Below are 22,218 nucleotides of genomic sequence, written 5' to 3'. Positions count from 1 at the left end.
AATGTTGTTTATCGGTTGGACGGTGTAACGACATAAATGTCGTTTTATCACGTGATCGGTTTGTACAACCTGTAAACAATGCACCATTAGAAAAATAGACTGGCACTGGTGTCTGCGTTTTAAGTAATGTTTTAGCTATGGGATGTCAGCTTGACGTGTTTATTCTACAGCGATTACAATAACAGTCACTTATTTTAGTGAACCACGGTCAAGGTGAATGAAAACATGGCGACAAGCAAAGTTCGTCGCAGTGCGAGAAAAAGGCGTTTGTTCAGTTTAGAGGAGGTAACTGAATTATTATATGACAGTGAGAGTGATAATGCCTCAGTAAGTGGTAGTGACATCGATCAATGTGAGTATCAGTATTCTGATGATCAGGGGTATGATAGTGGAAAAGAAAAATGTGTGTTGTTTGTGCCAAGGCTAGAGATGGTGGTTACAAGGGTACAAGGATTACAACTTCGTGCCGTGACTGTGGTGTTGGACTGTGCCGAAAAAAATGCTTCCAAGCTTACCACAACTAGTCAGTGCCATGTATATACCAAGAATATCAAGTTTTGTGAAGGTATTTTTGATATTTCTTTTAAAAATGTAACGTATTTGTAGTTTTTTTTATGTACAGCAATTTTTAGTGAATTATGCAATATTAATCAACTGAACGCAAGGTCATAATGACATGACCCCATACTGACCATAAACAAATACATGTGTCATAACACTTTAACATAACTTTCTTTTTGTCTCACCATCAGTAACAAAAGCATATGGATCTTTGTTGGAGTCTCGCTGTGAGAGTTCAGCCACTGGTTTACTGGGCTGGAGTCTGCATGGACTGGCTTTGACCAAAACACCCGGGTCAATCTCGTCTTCCTCTGCGTCACGGTGGATCATCATCTGAAACACCGGTGGGGCGTCGGCCAGAATCTCCATCGCTTCCACGATAGTCACGTTATCAAACTTAGTGTTGTTAACTGCAACAATCTGGTCTCCTACAGAATGGAAATTAAAATTTTAAAATATACAAAATAAATACAGAGTATAAGATGGCTTGTAAATCACATGCTCAGTGAGTTGTATCAGTTTTTGCCACAGAATTAGTACAAGGATACAAAACCAAAACACACAGTAAGAGTTAAAACACTGACTTTGTTTATATTCTACTGAGTTATTACTTATAACTCATTAGTATTAATGCAGGTGAACAATTAAATTTTGTCTGCGAAAAATAACTGGGAATTTTAAATTGAAAAGGTGGAGGTTTTTCAGTGACTATTTTGACTTAACAACAATGGCAGAATGTGTCAGTCATACTAAGCTGACAGCTGATTGTGGTAGCTAATTTGATAAATAATACATTTTAATGTTTTACCGACAATGAATATCATCAAACATATATTTGTGTTAACTATACAGTCTATGGTGTAAAACTTAACATTGTGGTGTATTGAAAAACTAAACCAATGTGGCATACCTGGTTGAATGTTGCAATTGGTGTCATCCACAGATTTGACAAATATATCCCCATCCTGTCCCTGCAGATAAAAAGGCAAAAACATTTTGTCACTCCAATACATTAACCGGTACATTAATGTCAAGTGTCATACAATGACATGTATTTAAGGCAGTCTTTGGGGAGTCAATAATAGAAAAGGAATATTTGTTTGATGGCATCTTAGCACATTTTTAACTATAGCCATATGGTGTCTAACATATAGCTATTTCAACACATGGTCTAGAGAGAGGAGAAACCCACTGCCACAATACAGGTTTTTCCTAATGAATAACAGCAAGGGATCGTTTGTATGCATTTTTCCACATATATCAGTACGTACCAAACCCTTTTATGTATCGGAGTCCCGGTTGTAACGGTAAAAAAATTGAAGTCCACTGAAGGAAATTGATCTTATAACCCAGCACACCTCACTCTACCACTGAGATACACCCCATCCTGTGATCTGAAGTCGATTTATATATCGTGCCTGGTACTAAATTCCAATCCAGAGTATAGCTTAGTAGTGAAGGAAAATTAAAAAGCACATTGATTCATTAATCATTGGCCATTGGATGTCAAACATTTGGTAATTGAGACATAGTTATCAGAAAAAACCCGCAACATTTTTCCATTTGCAGCAAGGAATCTTTGATATACACTTTCCCACAGACAGGAAAGCACATACTACGGCTTTTGACAAGTTGTGGTGCACTGGTTGGAACAAGAAAAAACCCAATGAGTTGAATGGAGCCACCGGGGTGGTTCGATCCTGCGATGCAAGCACCTCAGAGGTGACGGTTCTGAGGCCTCTACACCAACAGCTTTCTCTGTAACCACTATTAACCCATGCTATGGACAAACAGCCAGATAGCCAAGTTATGTACCTTGGACACCTTCACTGAATCTCAGGTGGACATATTTATGAAAACAAACTAAGCTGAAAAAGTATATTTTCCTTTGCACATTTTGGCTTTTCAGGCCTAAGTCATAGGAGGGTGGGTAGGGGCAATAAATTGCACAGACTCCAGGTTATAAACAGTTTGGATAATTACTTATAACCACATAATATGAAAAGTAATACTTACCTCTATGGAGAAGCCCAAAACACCATCTTGTTTTTCCAGAGTGACTTCCAACCACTCAAAACTTACTGGGGGCTCCATCAATGGACTAGGTGACCTGAAAGAAAAACAATATATTTGATTTTATGCACCTTAATGAATTAAACACAAAATGTCTTACATTCCTCATTAAACTGTTTAGTATATAATAAAACAAGATCAACTGAACAAAGCCGAACCTCTGGATACACTGTGTAGAAATGTTTACAAGGATGAACTATATTGCCATCCTAAAATACAATCACACACACCTCTTCCTTGGCTTGGCTCTTCCTTTACCATCTATGGCATTCTGAATGGCTGTATCAAAATCAGAATCCGACGAAGATTCACCATTCAACTCCATGTCGGCCAATTCTGAAGCAGAATATAATTTATAATTAACACCAAACTAGTTACACAGCATGAATTTATAGAAAATGTATAATCTGAGAAGAATGTAACTGTATATTAATAAAGGAATAGCCTTACGTTTAAAGAGAAACCTACCAGTTTAAAGTGAATACGCATTGTACACATAGAACACTACTTTTTGTTTTTAAAAGTAGTTATCTTGGTTTTGGTCTCAATAATTGAATAAAACTCTCGTCTTGGTTTGTGATATTCTCGCATTCAGTGCATGTAACAATTATTTGGCAGCATAGTGGCGACAGTGAATTTGTTGTCTTCATTGTCATAGATCTGCACAAGAATTCCACAAAATATGCTGCGGAATTACATGTCTCACCTATTATAAACTTTTTCAGTGCAGTACGATGAATTTCTATAGATGCAACTATAAACCAAGTTTCACTGACCTAGGGCTTAATAGTTATAAGAAACCGATCTAAACGTGAAACTTTAATGCAAACTTTTAACACAAAAGTTGATCCTGCCATCGCCGCAGCCATCAAAAAAGTAAGACAATACTGATATCTATCAGTTCTAGGGAAATTTAAAAGTTAAAGTTTTTTTTGTTTAAAGACACCACTGGAGCACATTGATTAATTAATCATCGGCTATTGGATGTCAAACATTTGGTAATTTTGACTCATAGTCATCAGAGGAAACACGCTACATTTTTTCTAGTGCAGCAAGGGATCTTTAATATGCATGTTTTCACAACAGGAAAACACATACCACGGCCTTTGTCCAGTTGTGGTGCACTGGTTGGAACGAGAAAAAAACCAATCAGCTAAATGGATCCACCGACAGGAGATTTTGTACTTAGTGCATACAAAAGTGGATAGAAATACCTCCAAGAAGCTCCAACTCTTCATTTTCAGCTTCATCTGGGTGACTGACTATCGAGTCAGTTCGACCACAACTCTCCTGCTGGCACATCTCATCAGCTAACGGGCAGACACTCTTATCCACATCTAATCCATGAGGAGGATCAGCCGAACGTCTTCGTTCTTTTGGCACAGGTTTATTCTTAGTCTCTGAAGGAATGTTTGTAACATTTTCTGTAGGATGAAGAGATGAAAAATCAGTCTTATCTACATGATCTAAATTTCCGATCTCAGCAGCAGAATCGAGGGTGGAATGAAGTGATGGACCAGTCTTAACTACAAGATCTAAATTTCCGATCTCAGCAGCAGAATCGAGTGTGGAATGAAACGAACGGCGACGGACCGAGCAGGGAAGTCTGACCTGGGAGACGAGCAGTGTTATGGACGACGGGGAGTTGCGGATCAGCTGGACGGCTTCGTTGTGTTGCACACCTTCCAGGCTTCGTCCGTTGATCGCCAGGAGCCTGTCCCCCGGTTGAATCCTCCCGTCAGTGTCCGCGGGGCCGCCAGGCGTCAACGTTTTGATGAATATTCCCAGGTCAAGCTTGCTAGTGGTCTCGCCGCCGACTATGGTGAGTCCTATTCCATGACTCGGGTCTTTCTCCAGTGTCACTTCCATAATCTGGCGGGATGCAAAGGGAGATAACTCAGGAGAACGACCATCCTCGTTGCTCTGCTGAGATGGGTCTGTAAAATAAAGATTCAGTTATTGATATAAATGATATCACCATGAATAAAACAGTTTCATAATGGCATTCTAAACAAAACCTTAATAATCATAATTTTATTGGTCAGCAAACAAAGGATAAATATTATTTGGTTTACTTTTGAAATTGCTTCCAAAAATGCTGTGTAAAATCTATCATTTGCTTTTGGCATTTTCTTACAAAAAGTATATCAGGGAGGTGTTATTCATTTAAACATTAAAAGTGAAAACACTATAATCAGTCAAATAATGGACATTTTCCAGTCTACTTTCTGAAAACCATCCCTGCATATTCAAATAATTTTGAAACCATTTGGTTTGACCGTTTTACTGTTGACAAATACCTGGTGAGTAAAACCAGATTTTTTCCCCTTCAATTTTTTCCTTTTCTCCTTGCTTATATTAACTTAAGGTTCAATAAAGCTGTTCTATGCACACACCTCCAATATTTGGGCCAGATATCCAAGACAAAGAGTTAATAGTTATCTGTTAGTAGTTACTTAGAGAGAAATCAGTATCTCCCTACAGAGCCGTAAAACCACTTTGTGTTGTAGCCAGTATAGGTGTCAACTCAGCACCTGACAGTCGCTAGTTAAGAAAATATATTCAATTTAATTTTAAATAATATACATCTCAAAACCGGACCCTCTGTAAAACGGAATTCCCTCAAAACTGGACATATTTCACAGCCCATTTTTAAATATTTGTACAGAAGAGAACCTCTCTAAATACCTATTAAAACCAGACTTTTTACTTAGTCCCAAGGGTGTCCGATTTAGAGGGGTTTCACTGTATGTTAAGAACACTTACCATAATACATAGATCTACTGATGAGAGGTGACGATGTCTGGTCCCCGTTGATGGCGACTGTATCTGAAATGGTGTGCCATAAAAATACACGTAATGTAACAGCAGATATTACATCCAAATCTTTTTAATAATCGGCCTGTTTAGTGACATTATTACTATTTTATTCACTGGTATTCTTACTGAACAAAACTATAAACTGTGAGCTCTATAAATTACAAAACAACCAACAAAAATATCTAGATAATTTAAAGTATGTTTTGTTTAACGACACCACTGGAGCACATTGATTAATTAATCATCGGCTATTGGATGTCAAACATTTGGTAATTTTTAACTTGTAGTCATCAGAGGAAACACGCTACATTTTTTCTAATGCAGCATGGGATCTTTTATATGCATTTTCCCACAGACAGGAAAGCACATACCACAGCCTTTGTCCAGTTGTGGTGCACTGGTTGGAACGAGAAACAAACCAATCAGTTGAATGGATCCACCGAGGTGGTTCAATCCTGTGACACAAGCACCTCAAGCGAGCACTCAATCGACTGAGCTAAATCTTGCCCTCCTCCCCCCCTCCCCCCAGTAATTTTTGCTTTTACACATATCACCTAAGATGCCATTTTGGTCAAAACATTTATTATTATTAGAAGAATATTACTGTAACAGGAAGAATGAAAAAGATGAAGATATGTTAGTGAAAAAAAAATTCTTACATTTTACTTTTCAGGTTACAACAGCTACATGTATGTTTAAAGCTTTATATAATCCTATTAACAAAAATTTAACCATTTTAAAACAAAACTGGCTTTGAAAATTGAAGTTTCAAAATAGACGAAACTGCATACATTAGTAACTATATTATGGAATATCTGTTAGTGTTAGTTTTTATATTTCTGATATTAATTACCATGCAGTTAAAAAAAAAAAAAAAAAAAAAATCTTAAACTGAAACACACATGCTAAATACATGTACCGAGTGCAATCAAAGTAGGTCATAAATTTAATTTAAAAAACACTCTTTTTGGGGGGTAATTTGAATAATTTAAAAACAATTCCTCATTTCATATGTTGAAGTTGATAAATAAAATGGAAACTGCTTTAAATATTCCTCTAAAATGTCTAAGTAACTACGTTTATCAAATATTTAAGAAGGTAACCATTTCAAAATTGATTCAGTATTTGATAAAAAAAAAATATTTTGTATGAAAACTGTAGGTATTAAATTAGACAGAAAATAAATATCAATGTTATCGTATACAAATTAGCTAGTTACAACAAAAGATAATTATATTAACTTCAATCATACACAAATTCTATGATTTCATTTAACTGAACCATAGGTAAACAAAATAAATATGGTGCAAAAAAATTTCAGGCCTCTGACAATTTCGAGAACAGTTGTATCGTTTGCGCGTCATTCACGCAAATCTAATATAACCTATTTTCCCATTCGTGCTTTAAATTTAGGATATTATTTACATGGAAATAGCAGGTTACACAAAAAAGAAAATGGGTTACCTGAATTTATTTTTGCGTAACCCATAAATGGTTTATGCAAATATTCAATTCTCAGGGGCCTGAAAATATTAAATACAAACCAGCAAGCATCATACCATGCAGTGGCTGATCAGGCCTAATATCAAAACAAGATGCCGAGAGGTCAGCCAGCCAGCCTCGTTCACTCCCAGGTGGCGCTGTACTGCGGAGGTCATCCAGACTGAGGCTAAGGGCGGGTCGGTATGGAGGAGGACTATCAAAAAGCATGCATATGTCAAGCATCATGCGTGTTTACACCTTAAAACTTAATTAGTTTCAGTACCTGCACAAAACCTGAAAAGGCCGCTATGATTAAAGCAGTGTTTGACAAGTTTGTTATTTTCTGTAGTCCACAAAGCTAAAATTACTGGCACAAAGTACTAACCATTTATACCTTGAAATTTATTTATTCATAACATTTCTAGTAAAACAAATCTCATCTTGTTTTAACTTTTACTGAATGATATATTAAACAACCCTAAAAAAAAAGGAATTTGTTGAAGATCCCCCACACCATCCCATCCCACTTTTTTAAGAAAATTAAACACTGCATCTTGGTTTCAAACTAACCCAACAAAATGTATTAAATTCAGTCGGTGTGCTAAAAAAAAAATGCTATGTTTATCTGGTCATGTAACAGCATAAAAAACTATTGTGACAGAGAAAAAGTGGCTTGCATATAGGTTTTTTTAAGACAAAAACAAATTATAACATGTCAAAAAAGTCTACTTAAAAGTAAAGTATATCTGGCAAATATAGTTCATGAGCAACATAATATTCAATACTATACTTCATGTTGTAAGGAGTTTGCTGATGATTTTTAATCATGCTAAGCTGTATGGTTTTTTTGTTTTTTTTAAAGCTATAACTTTCATTGCTATGTGTTGTGAACAAGCTAAAGAGAAGACATTCAATGAAATTCTTTGGTTAAATAATCTTTATATTTACTAAATAATCATGTTAAAACATTGGTTAATTTGTTAATTTTGAATATCTACATTAGAGTTGGTTATCAAATGTGCATCTTGTTTATATATATACTTCATCATGCTACAAACAGATCAGCAAATTAACCAACATACCTGCCACACTTGGATGGGGGTTCATCGTCTACCTCACTGGAGGACACCTTAAAACAAATTTAAACAGGCAATGAGGATTTTTAAAATCAATTATATAAACACTTGTTAAACATGAAACTTTTATCCAACAAAAATTATTATTATTATTAAACAAAACATTTACAGCTCAGTGATACATGTATATTGACTTAAAACTGCATATTTAAAAACACACACCAAAAACCCCAGTTTTTTTTGTTTTTTTACAACAGTTTACATTCTGGCCATTCAGCATCTAACATATAGTTATTTTGACACAAGGTCCAAAAAAATGACAGAAAAATGCACTGCTGTAGAATCGGTTACTACAGTAACTACAATTAATACTCAGGGAATTCTTATGTGTTCTTTCCTATTTTATATGCAAGTTCCTAAAGACAGGACAGTGCATACGAACTAGTTAAGATGGCAGGAAAAACCCCACTGGGGAAACCATTCTATCACTGAGCTAAATCTTTCTCTGTTATAGTTTTTTATTTTCAAAATGACGATTTTCTTCAACGCGTCGTTCAATCTGGATGTAACCAACTGAATATTAAAGACGACGCCACATGATACAAGTGTCTCGTACGCGAATAGCCAAATTTACAGCCATCAATACGTTTGTCTTGTCAGTCGGTTATTCTCGTACTAGGCACCCCTATCGTGTGACGTTGTCGTAAGATCAAATGATACCTGGAGGCTCCGTTTGTCTTGCAACTCGAAGCCATCATCATTGGCATGTACGGCAGTCTTCACAACGGTCTCGTGGTCAGTGGACGTCGAAACTTTATCATCATTACCTGGAACGGATATAAAAAAAAAAATCAAAGAAAATTAAATGGGATCTTTTCCATGCATACATGTAGTACACAAAGCTACAGACCTTGCCATGAAAACAAATTGAGAGGAGTGGTTATTTCTCCCTTAACTTGGATTATGGGAAAGATTTAAGATATTTCCATATTGAGCATTGATATTTCCATATTGAGCATTGATATTTCATCCTTTTGTAATATTATTATTTTAAATCCAAACGTTAAGGGGAGCTACAAAATACTCTCCTTGAAATAAGTCTCAGAGGACTGGAGTGATAGTTAAAAAACAAGAAGTTTTTGCTTAATGACACCACTAAAGCACATTCATTAATTAATCATCGGCTCTTGGATGTCAAACATTTTGGTAATTCCTAATGCAGCAAGGAATTTTTTATATGCACTTTCCCACAGACAGAAAAGCACATATCATGGCCTTTGTTCAGTTGTGGTGCACTGGTTGGAACGAGAGAGAAAAAACCCAGTCAGTTGAATGGATCCACCAAGATGATTCAATTGTGCGATGAAAGCACCTCAAGCGAGTTACTCAACCGACTGAGGTAAATCCCGCTCCAAGAGTGATAGATCCCAACATTAACTTGCATGACGTTGGGTGACATATCTCTCCTGTAGTATTCAGAAGGTTAAACTTTATTTTATAAATGGCAAGGTCTGAGCAAGGTTACAAAATAAGCCGACAACTGGCAATTTTTATCAGCTATTGTACCTTGCCTACCAGTTATTGTAAATTACATTTAATTTACAGATTACTTACACTGCTTAGGAACATGCTTAACATAACAACCTAATTTAAATACACAGCCTCCTACCTACTTTAAAACACAATGAACACACTGACGAAGTATCAAAATAATGACCTACGTTGCAACAAGTGATTTGACTAAGGTAGATGTTTCATGTTATAGTATTAACGATCTTAAATTTGAAAGTGTATATAAAAATGTGTCAAGAATTGCAGAAGCATCTAACATAAATTTTAACATAACAGTAAAAATATTGAGATCAAGTGATTTCCACTTAATTAAAATTCAAATGGTAATTTTCCAAAGTTTCAATCAAGTGTTCATCACTGTGTACAAGAACGGTGATAGTGATAACACAAAAACGTAAATGTTGGTGGGATATTAAGATCAATAAAGAAATTTTTTGGTAATGGACCTAACAATTTATCCTCTAAACTTAGTAATATATCGCTATGTTCTATCAACCAACCTCTGCGTGTGTCGGAAATACTCGGTCGGTTCCTCATTCGCATTTGGAATCTGTGCTGCGCTGTGGAAAACTGCAGGAGGTATCGTCCCCTAAAAATAAAACACAAGTATATATATACAAAGTCACAAAAGAAATATGAGATGGAATATAATATAATGTGATGTTTTAAGCAATGATAAAAAATAAAGAAGGATGATTTTTAAAAAAACATCAGACATTAAAAAAAAAAAAAAAGGATTTCTTTTTTAATTAATCTTTTGATTACTGGATTAATTTTTGACAATACTCATGTTGAGAGGTACAAATAAGTAACTTTTATTCACATATTTTCACATAAAACTGTTATGGGGTTTTCGTGGGTTTTTCACTTTTTTTTTTTTTTCGAGGAGTTAATGCTGTTTAAAATTACACAAAATTTACCTTGGACTTATAGTTTATGACAAACTGATCGAAACGCAAATATTCATCACAGAAGTTGAAGCTGTCGTCACCGCTTCTACTATTGGAAAAGTAATACCTATATCTTGCCTTTTTACTTTGTAACGGCGAGACAACTGGGCTTACGATAATATGTGAAAATGGTTCTTGGTCTACAGATGCACTAATTTTCACGAAAAGTAAAGTTTGCTTTGTTTAACGACACCACTGAAGCACATTGCTTAATTAATGATCGGCTATTGGATGTCAAACACGTAGTCATCAGAGGAAATCCGCTACATTTTTCCTAATGCAGATAGAATCTTATATATGCACCATCCCACAGACAGGATAGTACATACCACAGCCTTTGATATACCAGTCATGGTGCACTGTCTGGAGCGAGAACTAGCCCAATGGGCCCACCGATGGGGATCGATCTCAAACCCACCGCACAACAAGTGAGAACTTTACCACTGGGCTACGTCCTGCTCCAATTTCCACAAATGATAAGATACAAGAACGTACTTCCTATAGTTGTTTGTGAACAGGTTGGTTTTGGTCGGCTTGCCCAGTCCAGCAAACTCTTCCTTCGGCTGAACGCTGAACCTTCTCTTGTTGAAGGAGATCTTCTTGATGGACTGCCACTCGTGGCGAGCGACAATCACGCGTCGGTATCCCTGGTTCTCGGCCAACAACAAACCCACACTGGCTATTCCAACCCAGACAACGTGTGTGGTGTCATTCTTCGACTGCAATAGAAATGTCACTTTAAACGATTCCAGAAATGATCACAAGATTATGGAACTTTTATTGCAACAGTCTTGTACAAAGAAATGACAGGGTTCGACAAATTCACAAGCTCTCAGTCCCAGCTAGTGGAATTTTTGTTTGAGCTAGTGGAAACTATCAATTGTATTATTATAATTCATACGGCAATAAGCCAAAGCTTCTGTGAGGGCTAGTGACTTTCACAAAAAACCCGGCCTCAGTGGCGTCGTGGTTAGGCCATCGGTCTACAGGCTGGTAGGTACTGGGTTCGGATCCCAGTCGAGGCATGGGATTTTTAATCCAGATACCGACTCCAAACCCTGAGTGAGTTCTCCACAAGGCTCAATGGGTAGGTGTAAACCACTTGCACCGACCAGTGATCCATAACTGGTTCAACAAAGGCCATGGTTTGTGCTATCCTGCCTGTGGGAAGCGCAAATGAAAGATCCTTTGCTGCTAATCAGAAAGAGTAGCCCATGTAGTGGCGACAGTGGGTTTCCTCTCAAAATCTATGTGGTCCATAACCATATGTCTGACGCCATATAACCGTAAATAAAAAAATGTGTTGAGTGCGTCATTAAATAAAACATTTCTTTCTTTCTTTCACAAAAAAATGTGAACACTGGATTTGATCACTATATGAGCTTAAAAAGTATCACTATATGAGCTTGAAAGCTATTACTATATGGGTATGAATGTTATGAGCATGACTCTTTGAATACAATAACCATAAAAAGCTTGAATGCTATAGCTACATGCACTTGAACGAGTTAATTATTTAAGTTTGAATGCCAAAACAGTTTTGCCGATTTGATTCCATGAAGGTTAAAGAAAACATTTAGTTATACTCACCCTGAAAAGCTTATGGAAGTGAATCCCATATTCAGGTAGCTTTTGTACCAACTGAAAAAAAAAAAAAAATCAAATCAGTAAACAATATTCTACAGGGTTTAGATTACGTTTAAAAGAAGGTTATCATTTGAAATTTAATTCTAGGATTGTGTTAAAGATACCTGAATGAATAAATAAATGAAAGAATGAATCAATGAATGAAAGAATGAATGAATGAATGAATGAATGAATGAATGAATGAATGAATGAATGTCATTGAATGAATGAATGAATGTAGAGGATTAATGCTTACTTAAATCTTTGTGTGGATCATTTCCATGTTTTTTCTATACATCTAACAATATTATTACTGGTCAAATATCCATCATCCTTCCTTTCCCTTTTATTTTTGCACTTGCGCCAGTTATACCAGAATTTCCTCACCGACGCCTGGTACAATTCCAAAATCTTTTCACACTTCCTAAAGTGGTTACACTCCATCACCACCCCACTCCATTTAAAACCACTATCTACACGCTCACCTGAATAAATTTCATCTCTGCCTGGCTGGCTTCGATGCCACAGTTGTCTGCATGCGCCAAAGCGGCCCGCTCCTGCACACTCTGTATGCCCACATTCTTGATGGTGTGGCTGGAGACGTACTGCTCAGGGATGAAGTAGTTCAACGATAGCGCCGTCTGGTCTGTGTGGTCACCAAACTCGGCCTGCAGGGCCAGGCCAGCCAGGGTTAGGGCCTGCTCGTCAGAACAGCGAGTGCGTTCTTCCACGACATCGTGACGCAGCTGCAGATAAAGAAGGTGGTAGCTTTCACGGTGCCTGTGAAAAAGAGGAGAAAAACAAATGTAAAGATTGATGTAAAGTTAATCAAGTAAATATTTACTGCACGTGTACACATAATGTTGCACACAAGATTTATGCAGTGACTCAAATCACTGCCTTTCAATGTGAACTAGACTACAGATGAAGTTAAAGTCTATTTTTGTTTAACTACATCATTAGAGCACACTGATTTATGAATCATCGGCTATTGGATGTCAAACATTTGGTTGATATACCAGTCGTGGTGCACTGGCTGGAATGAGAAATAGCCCAATGGGTAAACTGCAGATAAGATCTGAAATAATGGTAATGGCACATCATGGCAAGACAATAAAACTCGATACTTAAACATTAAAAGTATACTCAGTCCCATGAACGCAGTTTTAAACAATATACTAGGGTGTGATTAACACAAAATTCATTGCTTGAAGCAGTTCCATGCATCTAGATTACTGGCTGTAAAATACCACTGTGATTATGCAAGTTAGTTTGTTTTGTTTAACGACACAATCATCGGCTATTGGATGTCAAACATTAGGTAATTCTAACTCGTAGTCATCAGAGGAAACCCATTTTTTTTCTAATGCAGCAAGTGATCTTTTATATGCACTTTCCCACAGACAGGAAAGCACATACCACGGCCTTTGTCCAGTTGTGGTGCACTGGTTACAACGAGAAAAAACTCAATCAGCTGAATGGATCCATCACGGTGGTTTGATCCTGCGATGCAAGCACCCCAAACAAGCACTCAACCGACAGCTAAATCCTGCCCCTTGTGATTATGCAAGAGATGAAACCCACCTGAAGTCTGAGAGAGAGTCGACATAGTATTTGATTCGGAGGTAGAGTGAGAAGTCGACAGTGGAGCCGTGACTCTTGCCTTCCTTCCAGCCTTCTGGGGCCACTTTGTGCAGCTTCGTGTCATTGTCCATAAAGAAGTGTTCTCCATCTGTTAACACAGAACAGTCTGATATATCATGCACATACTAAATAATCTGTCTTTTAATTTTAATATTTTTTTTTAATTTTTAAATATACATCTTAAAATATAAATATGAATTCAAATTTGTTGAAGTAAACCAGAATTATATGGAAAATTTATTTCTGGTTTATTACGTTTACTGTAAATGATTAAATATACACAGCTGTTTAGGAAACTTAGAGGGCTAAATACCTAAATTCATAAATTTGGTCCATAATGTTTATTCTTCTATTTTATACAATCCATTATAAATGGAATTACATATATAATTTTTTATTTTTTTTTAATCCCACTGCCCCCTTTCCTTACTCTCCTGTGAATTCCATCTCACTTCTTCCCGATCTGGCAACTTCTCCATCTTTCAATGTCTTTTGCTCTCCACCTCCACATCCCAGTCCTTGTTTCTCCAATTGTGACATGTGCTTGTTTCTTGTGGCTATCAGTGCCACACACCTGTCATTTCCCATCAGCTTTAACTGTGTGCTTAGTCTGACCGGAATTAATTATAATAAATAATCTTTTTTAATTAAGCTAGCAAACTTGGTTTCTTAAATGCCATCACTAATAAGTTCATGCCTGGACCCAAATATGTTTTATACTAAAACATGAGGGTGCTTAAGAAAACAGCACTTGTGTCTGCCTACCAGAAATATACGATAATCCAAAGAAGTAAAATTCGGGAAGATCAATGTGAGTGATGATGGTGTCAAAGAGCTGTCGTGCCGTTGTTGAGGGGTCACAGGTCAACTCAAACTTCTGTCCCGTCACGTGAACCACCACCACCCGGCGGGCCACAGATGGATGCTTGTGGCCCTGTAAGACAAAAACAGAACACACCAATTTAAACAGTTTGTTCTGTTTAACGACACCACTAGAGCACATTTATTTATTAATCATTGGCTAGTGGATGTCAAACATTTGGTAATTTGGACGTATAGTCTAAGAGAGGAAGAAGTTTGTTTTGTTTAACGACACCACTAGAGCACATTGATTTATTAATCATCGGCTAGTGGATGTCAAACATTTGGTAATTTTGACATATAGTCTTAGTCTTAGAGAGGAATGAAGGAAGACATTTTTTTATTTAGCGGCGCACTCAACATATTTTATTTATGGTTATTATGGCGTCGGATATATGGTTAGTGACCACACAGGAAACCAACTTTCGCCACTTCATGGGCCACTTTTTTCGATTAGCAGCAAGGGATCTTTTATATGCATCATCCCATACACAGGATAGCACATACCACAGCCTTTGATGTACCAGTCATGGTGCACTGGCTGGAGCGAGAAATAGCCCAATGGGCCCACCAACAGAGATCGATCGCGCATCAGATGAACACTTTACTACTGGGCTATGTTATTCCCCACACAATATCAAAATGTCTTATTAGCATGTTTTAAAATACTGTTAATGTAGTATAATGACATTTACTGAAAAGATTTCATATTGATACAGTGTGTAAAACGGTTCGGTGATTTATACTTGAATGAATGTCAAAAATTCTCACATTCAATTTTTTTTAAAACACAAGGTATTAATTGGCAGAATTCAACTGACATTCAGGTAAATATAATAATTACCACAATAAAAACTGGACAAAACTGAAAGTGAAGTTTCATTTAATGGATTCATTCGGGTGAACAAGGTCTAGTAATAAAAAATATATTTAATTATTATTATTATACAGCATAAATTCTCACCCAACCATCTCCACTTATAAAATAGGTAAAACGTACACAGTAACAGTTCCCAACTCAGGATACATGATAAAATCAACAAAATTACTAATAAAAGATCCCATACATAACTCTTTTGTAGAAACTCATCTCCCTATTTAAGAACTGGAATGTCGACAAAAAAGAAAAACAAAATCTAAATAACTTACCTCCCCTTGTAGTGGAACATGCAACTGTATTGGAGTTTTGTTAATCCGATAAGCAAATTCAGGTCCAATATATTCCTGAAATAAAAAAGTACTAGTGTTGACAATATGTTTGTTATTTAAACAAGGATAAACAGACCGAATAAAAAAAATCGTAATTGTTTTTCTAAATTATCTCTACAACAAAACATTACGTAAAACACATCCACCCACTTAATGATTTATTTATATCATTTTGTTTGGGCTTTTAATGTTACCAATTAGCTTCTAGATGTACCATTAAGTCTAAAGTAATGAATTTTAAAAAGTGAACTGTACCTTCGGCTTGCTGTTAACTGGTACTGCTTTCTTTGGTTTTTCTTCTACAACAGGTTTTAGAGTTGAAACGTCTGAAATCCTGCTTGCGACCGCCTCCTCACTTGCTCTGCACAAAATATTAACATTAAGGTAAACCATCTTTTCTCATAACATGAATAATTGTAAGACAAGACAATAACAGATATATATATATATATAAATTATGTCTCAAATTTAATGTGTAAATGAAAAATGTTAAAGTTTGTTTTGTTTATTAATCATCAGCTAATGGATGTCAAACATTTGGTAATTTTGACATATAATCTTAGAGAGGAAACCCACTACATTTTTTTATTACTAGCAAGTGATCTTTTATATGCACCATCCCACAGACGGGATGGCACATACCACAGCCGCATGGTGCACTGGCTGGAACGAGAAATAGCCCAATGGGCATGTGATTGAAAAATCAGTTACACAAAACTCTACTGCACAAGAGATGAACGAATGAAATGGTTGTTGGAGTACTTTTCAGAGCCTGAATAAAAATTAACCAAAGACATGTTTATCCTAGTTTTCCAACTGACCTGAGAGGTTTTGCGTCCGGAAACATGGAAACCTCACTGCTCATAATACTATCAATGTCACTGCCAACATGAAGAGCCCAGTCGGATCCATACATGTTGTGTAACTCTGGGAGATAACTTCCTGGATAAACAAACAAAATACACTGAGTAAGGAAATGAAAAGAAATTTCAGGGCTAGCTCTGGGTGAGAAGAACATTTTGCCAAATTATGTATTAAACTTCAAAAATAGCAAAACAACGCTGATATATTTTGTTAAAAAATCTCAATTTTTACATGTAATTTTTTCCAACATATTAAAATAAAATATGACAATTGCTTTTAAAATTTTTAATTGGCGAAGTTGTTGAGTGCCAGAACTAGCCCTGAATTTTTAATTGATAACACACCATCTCACTTTAAACTGTGGCTATTTGGTGTCTAACAGTTATTTTGACACTTGGTCGAGAATAAGAGTTAGAAGGCTCATTGCAGCCACAAAGGCTACTAATTCCAAAAACCAGTAAAATATATTTCCATTAGATATATGTAGTATGTACCACAGCCTTTAATATACCAGTAATTGGGCACTTTATAAGATGGGGGGATCACCTAGTCCATCAACGGCAATTGATCTTGCACCTCAGTGAGTGCTCTATTGCCCCAGTCAGTAAAGAAATATAAAATATATTATAATAAAATAAAACATGTTAGTATATATAGAACATGAGCACTAAATTAATGCAAATATGAAGGGAAATGTTCCAGAACACAACTTCTCACAATGATCATAGCTATTTTCATCTAAGACAAAGAATCAACAAAAATAAAACAAAATCTACAGACTATTACATGCATGTGCAACTCTGAAACATAATTAACAGTGGAACTGAAGAAAACTTTAATTTCTTTCTTTTTTTTAAAATACTTAACCTGACTTTACACCAAATGAATCAGTGGGTAGGGAGGGGGGAGATAATATACAAGGTGAGAGATTAGATTAATGTATTAAAAAAACATTTTTTCCACTGACAAACAACAACATTCTCACATACCAAATGTGTAGGACATGAGGGAAGCCATGGACTTTGTGTCGGAGTTCGACTCGACTGGTACTCCCAGAGTGATTGGCAAATCCATGTGGCACTCGTCTTCCCCGATTCCCTGACGCAGAGCTCGCAGTTTCTGCTGTCTGTACTTGAGACGGACATACTTGTCGTACGCTGCCTTGTATTCGTGGTTACCCGTGTTCTCCGAGAGGTATGGCGGGGGTTCGGCTTGGTCACCAGACGTCTGCCAGTTCGAGTTGTCTCGCAATGCAGTCTTCAGGTGTAAGTGTTCCGGAGCGATGTTCTCCACATCTTCGTGGAATGGCGGAACGAGTTTGTGGTAGGGGCCTTTTTGTGGATAGTCGTCGTCTCGATTTCTTCGCCTTCGCATCTGGCGTTCTCTGGCATGTGCGCTATAACCAGAATCTGTAGTTGCTGAAAAAGTCGATCAGGATAATTCCAGAATGACATAAAAGCAATGGTGGAGGTCACCCCACCCCAATCACATTCCCGTCCCCACCCCAGCCCCAATCTTATATAACAGCCTGTCTTACCAGGGCTGTAGATCTCACTAATTTGGACACAACTGTGTTTTGTGTGTTCTAAGCAAGGTCTTCTTAGTGCAGTAAACTTAGTAATAGCTGGTAAAGAGTTGTATACATTCAGAAATGCATTTCAAGTTATTTTAATCTAATTACAGCTTAACATTGCATTGATTTTGATGTAAAATGTTTTAAGGTCAGCACATCTGTAATTAATTTGGACTTGCTTATTTTGGGCATACTTATTTTTAAGCACACCCTTTATCGTCTTAGCTTTGCTGCAATCTAAAGTCATACTTACAATACTAGAACAGCTTACAACGTACTCCAGTAAAAAATCCTGGCTATGCCAGTGCATGAAACAGCTAGTAACATTAAAGAAAGTGTTTATCAAACATATAGTAATTACAACTGAAAATCATATATATATATATATTGTGCTTAAATTGTTTCTCTTTGTATACTTTGTTTAAATAAATGTTATCTTGTGGGTGGCGGGTACATGTATATTAAAAGAAGAATTACATGGAATTAAATGTCTCACCTACCATAAACCCATAACAGTAGAAACCTGATCAAGAATTAGAAAACTGCTGGCTACGTACTAAAAAATCCAGAATGACACATTTAACTGCTTTTGGGAGGTGGGGTTTTTTTTTTACATAATGAAAGTTAAAGCTTGTTTAGTTTAATGACACCACTAGAGCACACTGATTTATTAATCATGAGCTATTGGATGTCAAACATTTGATAATTTTGACATATAATCAGAAGTCTGTTTTGTTTAACACCACTAGAGCACATTAATTTGTAAATCATCAGCTACATGTATTGAATGTCAAACATTTGATAATTTTTTACATATAGTCTTAGAGGAAACCTGCTACATTTTTGCATTAGTAGCAAGGGATGGTATATGCACCCTGCCATAGACAAGATAGCACATACCACAGCCTTTGATATACCAGTCATGGTGCACAGGATGGAGCGAGAAATACCCTAATGGGTTTTTAAATAACAAAGAAACATTTAATGAAGTAATATGCTAATTAACCTGATTTAACAGGATCTTATATAAAATTACTGGAGCTGCAAGATTCAGTCACATTTATATTAAGGAACCGATACTTAAAAGGCTAAATATTCTACACTATGCCTAAATATAGGGGTTTTTTTTTTTATCATTTCATGTCAAATACAATCTACTCTGTGAAAATTATTTTAAGTAAAAAATTATGAAATCAGATTTAATAAATTGAAAAATCACAGCCGAGATATTTTAACATGCTCCTATACCACTACGGTTTCGAGCATGTCTGTCCTGGATCCCATCTCTGGATAGCCAGAAGCCTGATCCGGGACAGAATATGTATGTTACCTCGACTTCTGCTTCGCGATCGTGACCTTGATCGTGACCTCATTTCATCATGTCTCTCGCGTCGCTGTAGTCGGCGACGCCGTGACCTAGTGGACAGTGTGCTGTAACAACTCTGGTCACTACCGTAACTACTGTCATTGTAAGTGTCCAACTGAAAAACAGTCAAACAGAAATGATCCTGTAAGTAGCATTAATGGACAAACATCTGAAATGTGATTCTATAGTCTGTCACATCCTCCTACAAAAATGTTTTTTTGGTAAATAATTTCAGTTTGGTTTGAAGCAAGAAGAAAAGAAAAAGTGTTTTGGAAATGACCAAAAACCCCACCATTTTTGTATGCAATTTAGAAAACAATCAGCTCAAAAATAAATAACTAATAGTAAATTTCATAGTATGAAAAAAGGCTTTCCCAATGGGAAGGACTATAGTCATGTGTGGTTTTTGGTTTTGTTGTTTTTAATAGCAGGCAATGATCCAAGTTATTTCCCAAGTTGTAGAACCTTTCCGTAAAATTATTAACATTAAGTACCGATACCACTAAAGCATACTGATTTTAACGAGTGAATAAAACACTAGACCAATGAGCCTACCATGCTGATATCTTCATGGGATCCGAAAATGGACTTGTGTAGTTTCATCACATAATGTGAACACGGAAGTCTGCTGGAATGCTTTTCTGCATAGTTCATGCAGTGCTGCAGGAGTGAAAACAAGATTTATCAAAAGAAGATTTATCAAAACAAATGTACATGGTTTTGATTTAAAGCAGGAAACACGTGTTCAGTATAGAGTTATTATTTCATATATCAGGGTTCTCATTCTTCCAAAAATATTGAGAGTCCATGGACTCATGATCTTATATTTTGAGAGTCCATTAGGAATGCAGGAGAGTCCACATTTGAAGATGAATTGATATATCCAATAAAATATCAAGTGAATTGTATAACATTGACAACACAAAAACATTGACATTTATTGATTTAAATGGTTTTATGTCATAATAAAAAGTACATGAACACATTTTTTTATTATTAAAATGTATGATAAAATATAAAACAAATACCAGGTAACTCATATATATTCAACTAATAATGCGAAAACAAAAAAATATTACAAAAGATTTTTTTTCGATCACGATTTTTAGAACCAAACATTTTCAACCGGTTTTGTTCAGTTGATCCGCCTCAAGGTATGAATAAGCGCTGTTTGCATGTCCACGTGGCCAGTCTACTATTCAGTAGTGTACTGCCAGCTGCTTGTCGTAAAGGTAGAAAATGCGATTAAATCAAATGAAATACTGTTTAAGACATGTTGCATTTTTTATATTAAATGTTTGATTACTAGAGACAACAAGTTTTACTTTTTATTAGTCATGTTTTGTCGTACCAGTTAATGTTGTAAATCTGGGTCACATGGTTGAGATCATTTCCACGAAGTGGGTACATTGATGAGGGCGGCTTTCTGGAGTGACCAACTGATTGTACCAATAACACTTATTTCAAGAATTTTTATGAAGAAGAAAAAAAAAAATTGTATTTAAGTTAAATAAAAATAAAAATATACTGCGTCCACAGGGACGCACGTGTATGCAATATGGTGCGTCCCATCCATGATTGCTGCGCCAGGGACCCGGGACTCCGGGTCCGTGAGAACCCTGATATATGCAAGTGGATCGCTACATAATTTAAAAACATTAAATACCAGTTGCAATTCAATTTTTAAATAGATTGTAACTGTCGCTTATCACAATTTAACCCCAAAAACGTTCTTTGTTAAGGTGCATGTTAATAAATGTTCAAAATACAAAGACCGATAACATTTTAAATAACATTTGGCCATTTGGCTAACAAAAGTTTGATACCCTGCTGACTGGTACACCAACTGATCAACTTCCATCATACTATCGGTTAGAATTATAGAACTTTAAGAAAGATCTGAATTATTACGACTATACATCTAGTATTGTGTTTCCTGGGAAGGACTCTACAAATGGCTAATTGTACATTTAATACCTATTTAATATTTTCTTTACATAAACAGGAAAACAAACCCAAACTCCGGCATATTAACATCATTCAAATTGTCGAAATAATTAGTAAACATTTCCCACAACAATTGATTATGGATTTTTATAATGGATCATCACATAATTATTAGAGCACAACCAATAATTTTAAAACAATTATAATCAATCATTGTACGTAACATCACTACTGAATACTTCCACAGAAGGTAGTCCTCAACCAAATAATATCCGGCTGGATCAAAGTTTGAGGTGCACCTAACTTTTCATAAAGCAGTTAATACCACAAGTCCTGTCATTGGTGATAAATGTGACCGTGTTTGTTGTAAAAAAATTAGTTACATCTGGGCAAAAAGAAAAGAGTAATTTTATTTCATCTAGTACCACTGTGTTAAGTAGCCTTGTGCTTGAAACATGTATAGGGTACCTGTAAAAAAACAAAAGTACTAAAATTTTGTGCGAAACTAGGGATGTTGTAAAAACATCCAGTTATATCGAAAATCAGCCATGAAAGGTACCACTTTCTTCAGTTAATACTTTCAGGTAGGGGTTG

The 22,218-nt window shown here is 36.1% G+C and overlaps 1 protein-coding gene across 1 annotated transcript in view; it reads right to left on the bottom strand.

Moving 5' to 3' along the window:
* LOC121380050 (tyrosine-protein phosphatase non-receptor type 13-like) overlaps positions 1–22,218 on the bottom strand; it is a 55,484-nt gene that overhangs the window by 24,717 nt on the left and 8,549 nt on the right. The window contains exons 6-26 of the mRNA XM_041508783.1: positions 20,233–20,337; positions 19,642–19,792; positions 17,728–18,156; positions 16,696–16,816; positions 16,130–16,235; positions 15,815–15,889; positions 14,570–14,738; positions 13,745–13,892; positions 12,646–12,940; positions 12,125–12,175; positions 11,030–11,253; positions 10,085–10,173; positions 8,733–8,839; positions 8,019–8,065; positions 7,014–7,150; positions 5,401–5,463; positions 3,849–4,571; positions 2,865–2,970; positions 2,578–2,671; positions 1,472–1,532; positions 747–989 (exon numbers count right to left, since the gene is read on the bottom strand). Coding sequence (XP_041364717.1) covers positions 747–989; positions 1,472–1,532; positions 2,578–2,671; positions 2,865–2,970; positions 3,849–4,571; positions 5,401–5,463; positions 7,014–7,150; positions 8,019–8,065; positions 8,733–8,839; positions 10,085–10,173; positions 11,030–11,253; positions 12,125–12,175; positions 12,646–12,940; positions 13,745–13,892; positions 14,570–14,738; positions 15,815–15,889; positions 16,130–16,235; positions 16,696–16,816; positions 17,728–18,156; positions 19,642–19,792; positions 20,233–20,337 — 3,544 coding nt within the window. The remainder of the gene's footprint in view (positions 1–746; positions 990–1,471; positions 1,533–2,577; positions 2,672–2,864; positions 2,971–3,848; positions 4,572–5,400; positions 5,464–7,013; positions 7,151–8,018; positions 8,066–8,732; positions 8,840–10,084; positions 10,174–11,029; positions 11,254–12,124; positions 12,176–12,645; positions 12,941–13,744; positions 13,893–14,569; positions 14,739–15,814; positions 15,890–16,129; positions 16,236–16,695; positions 16,817–17,727; positions 18,157–19,641; positions 19,793–20,232; positions 20,338–22,218) is intronic.

The sequence above is a fragment of the Gigantopelta aegis genome, chromosome 8, assembly GCF_016097555.1.
Source record: "Gigantopelta aegis isolate Gae_Host chromosome 8, Gae_host_genome, whole genome shotgun sequence".
In the NCBI taxonomy this organism is placed as follows: Eukaryota; Metazoa; Mollusca; class Gastropoda; order Neomphalida; family Peltospiridae; genus Gigantopelta; species Gigantopelta aegis.
This window is presented reverse-complemented; position numbering and strand designations above follow the sequence as displayed.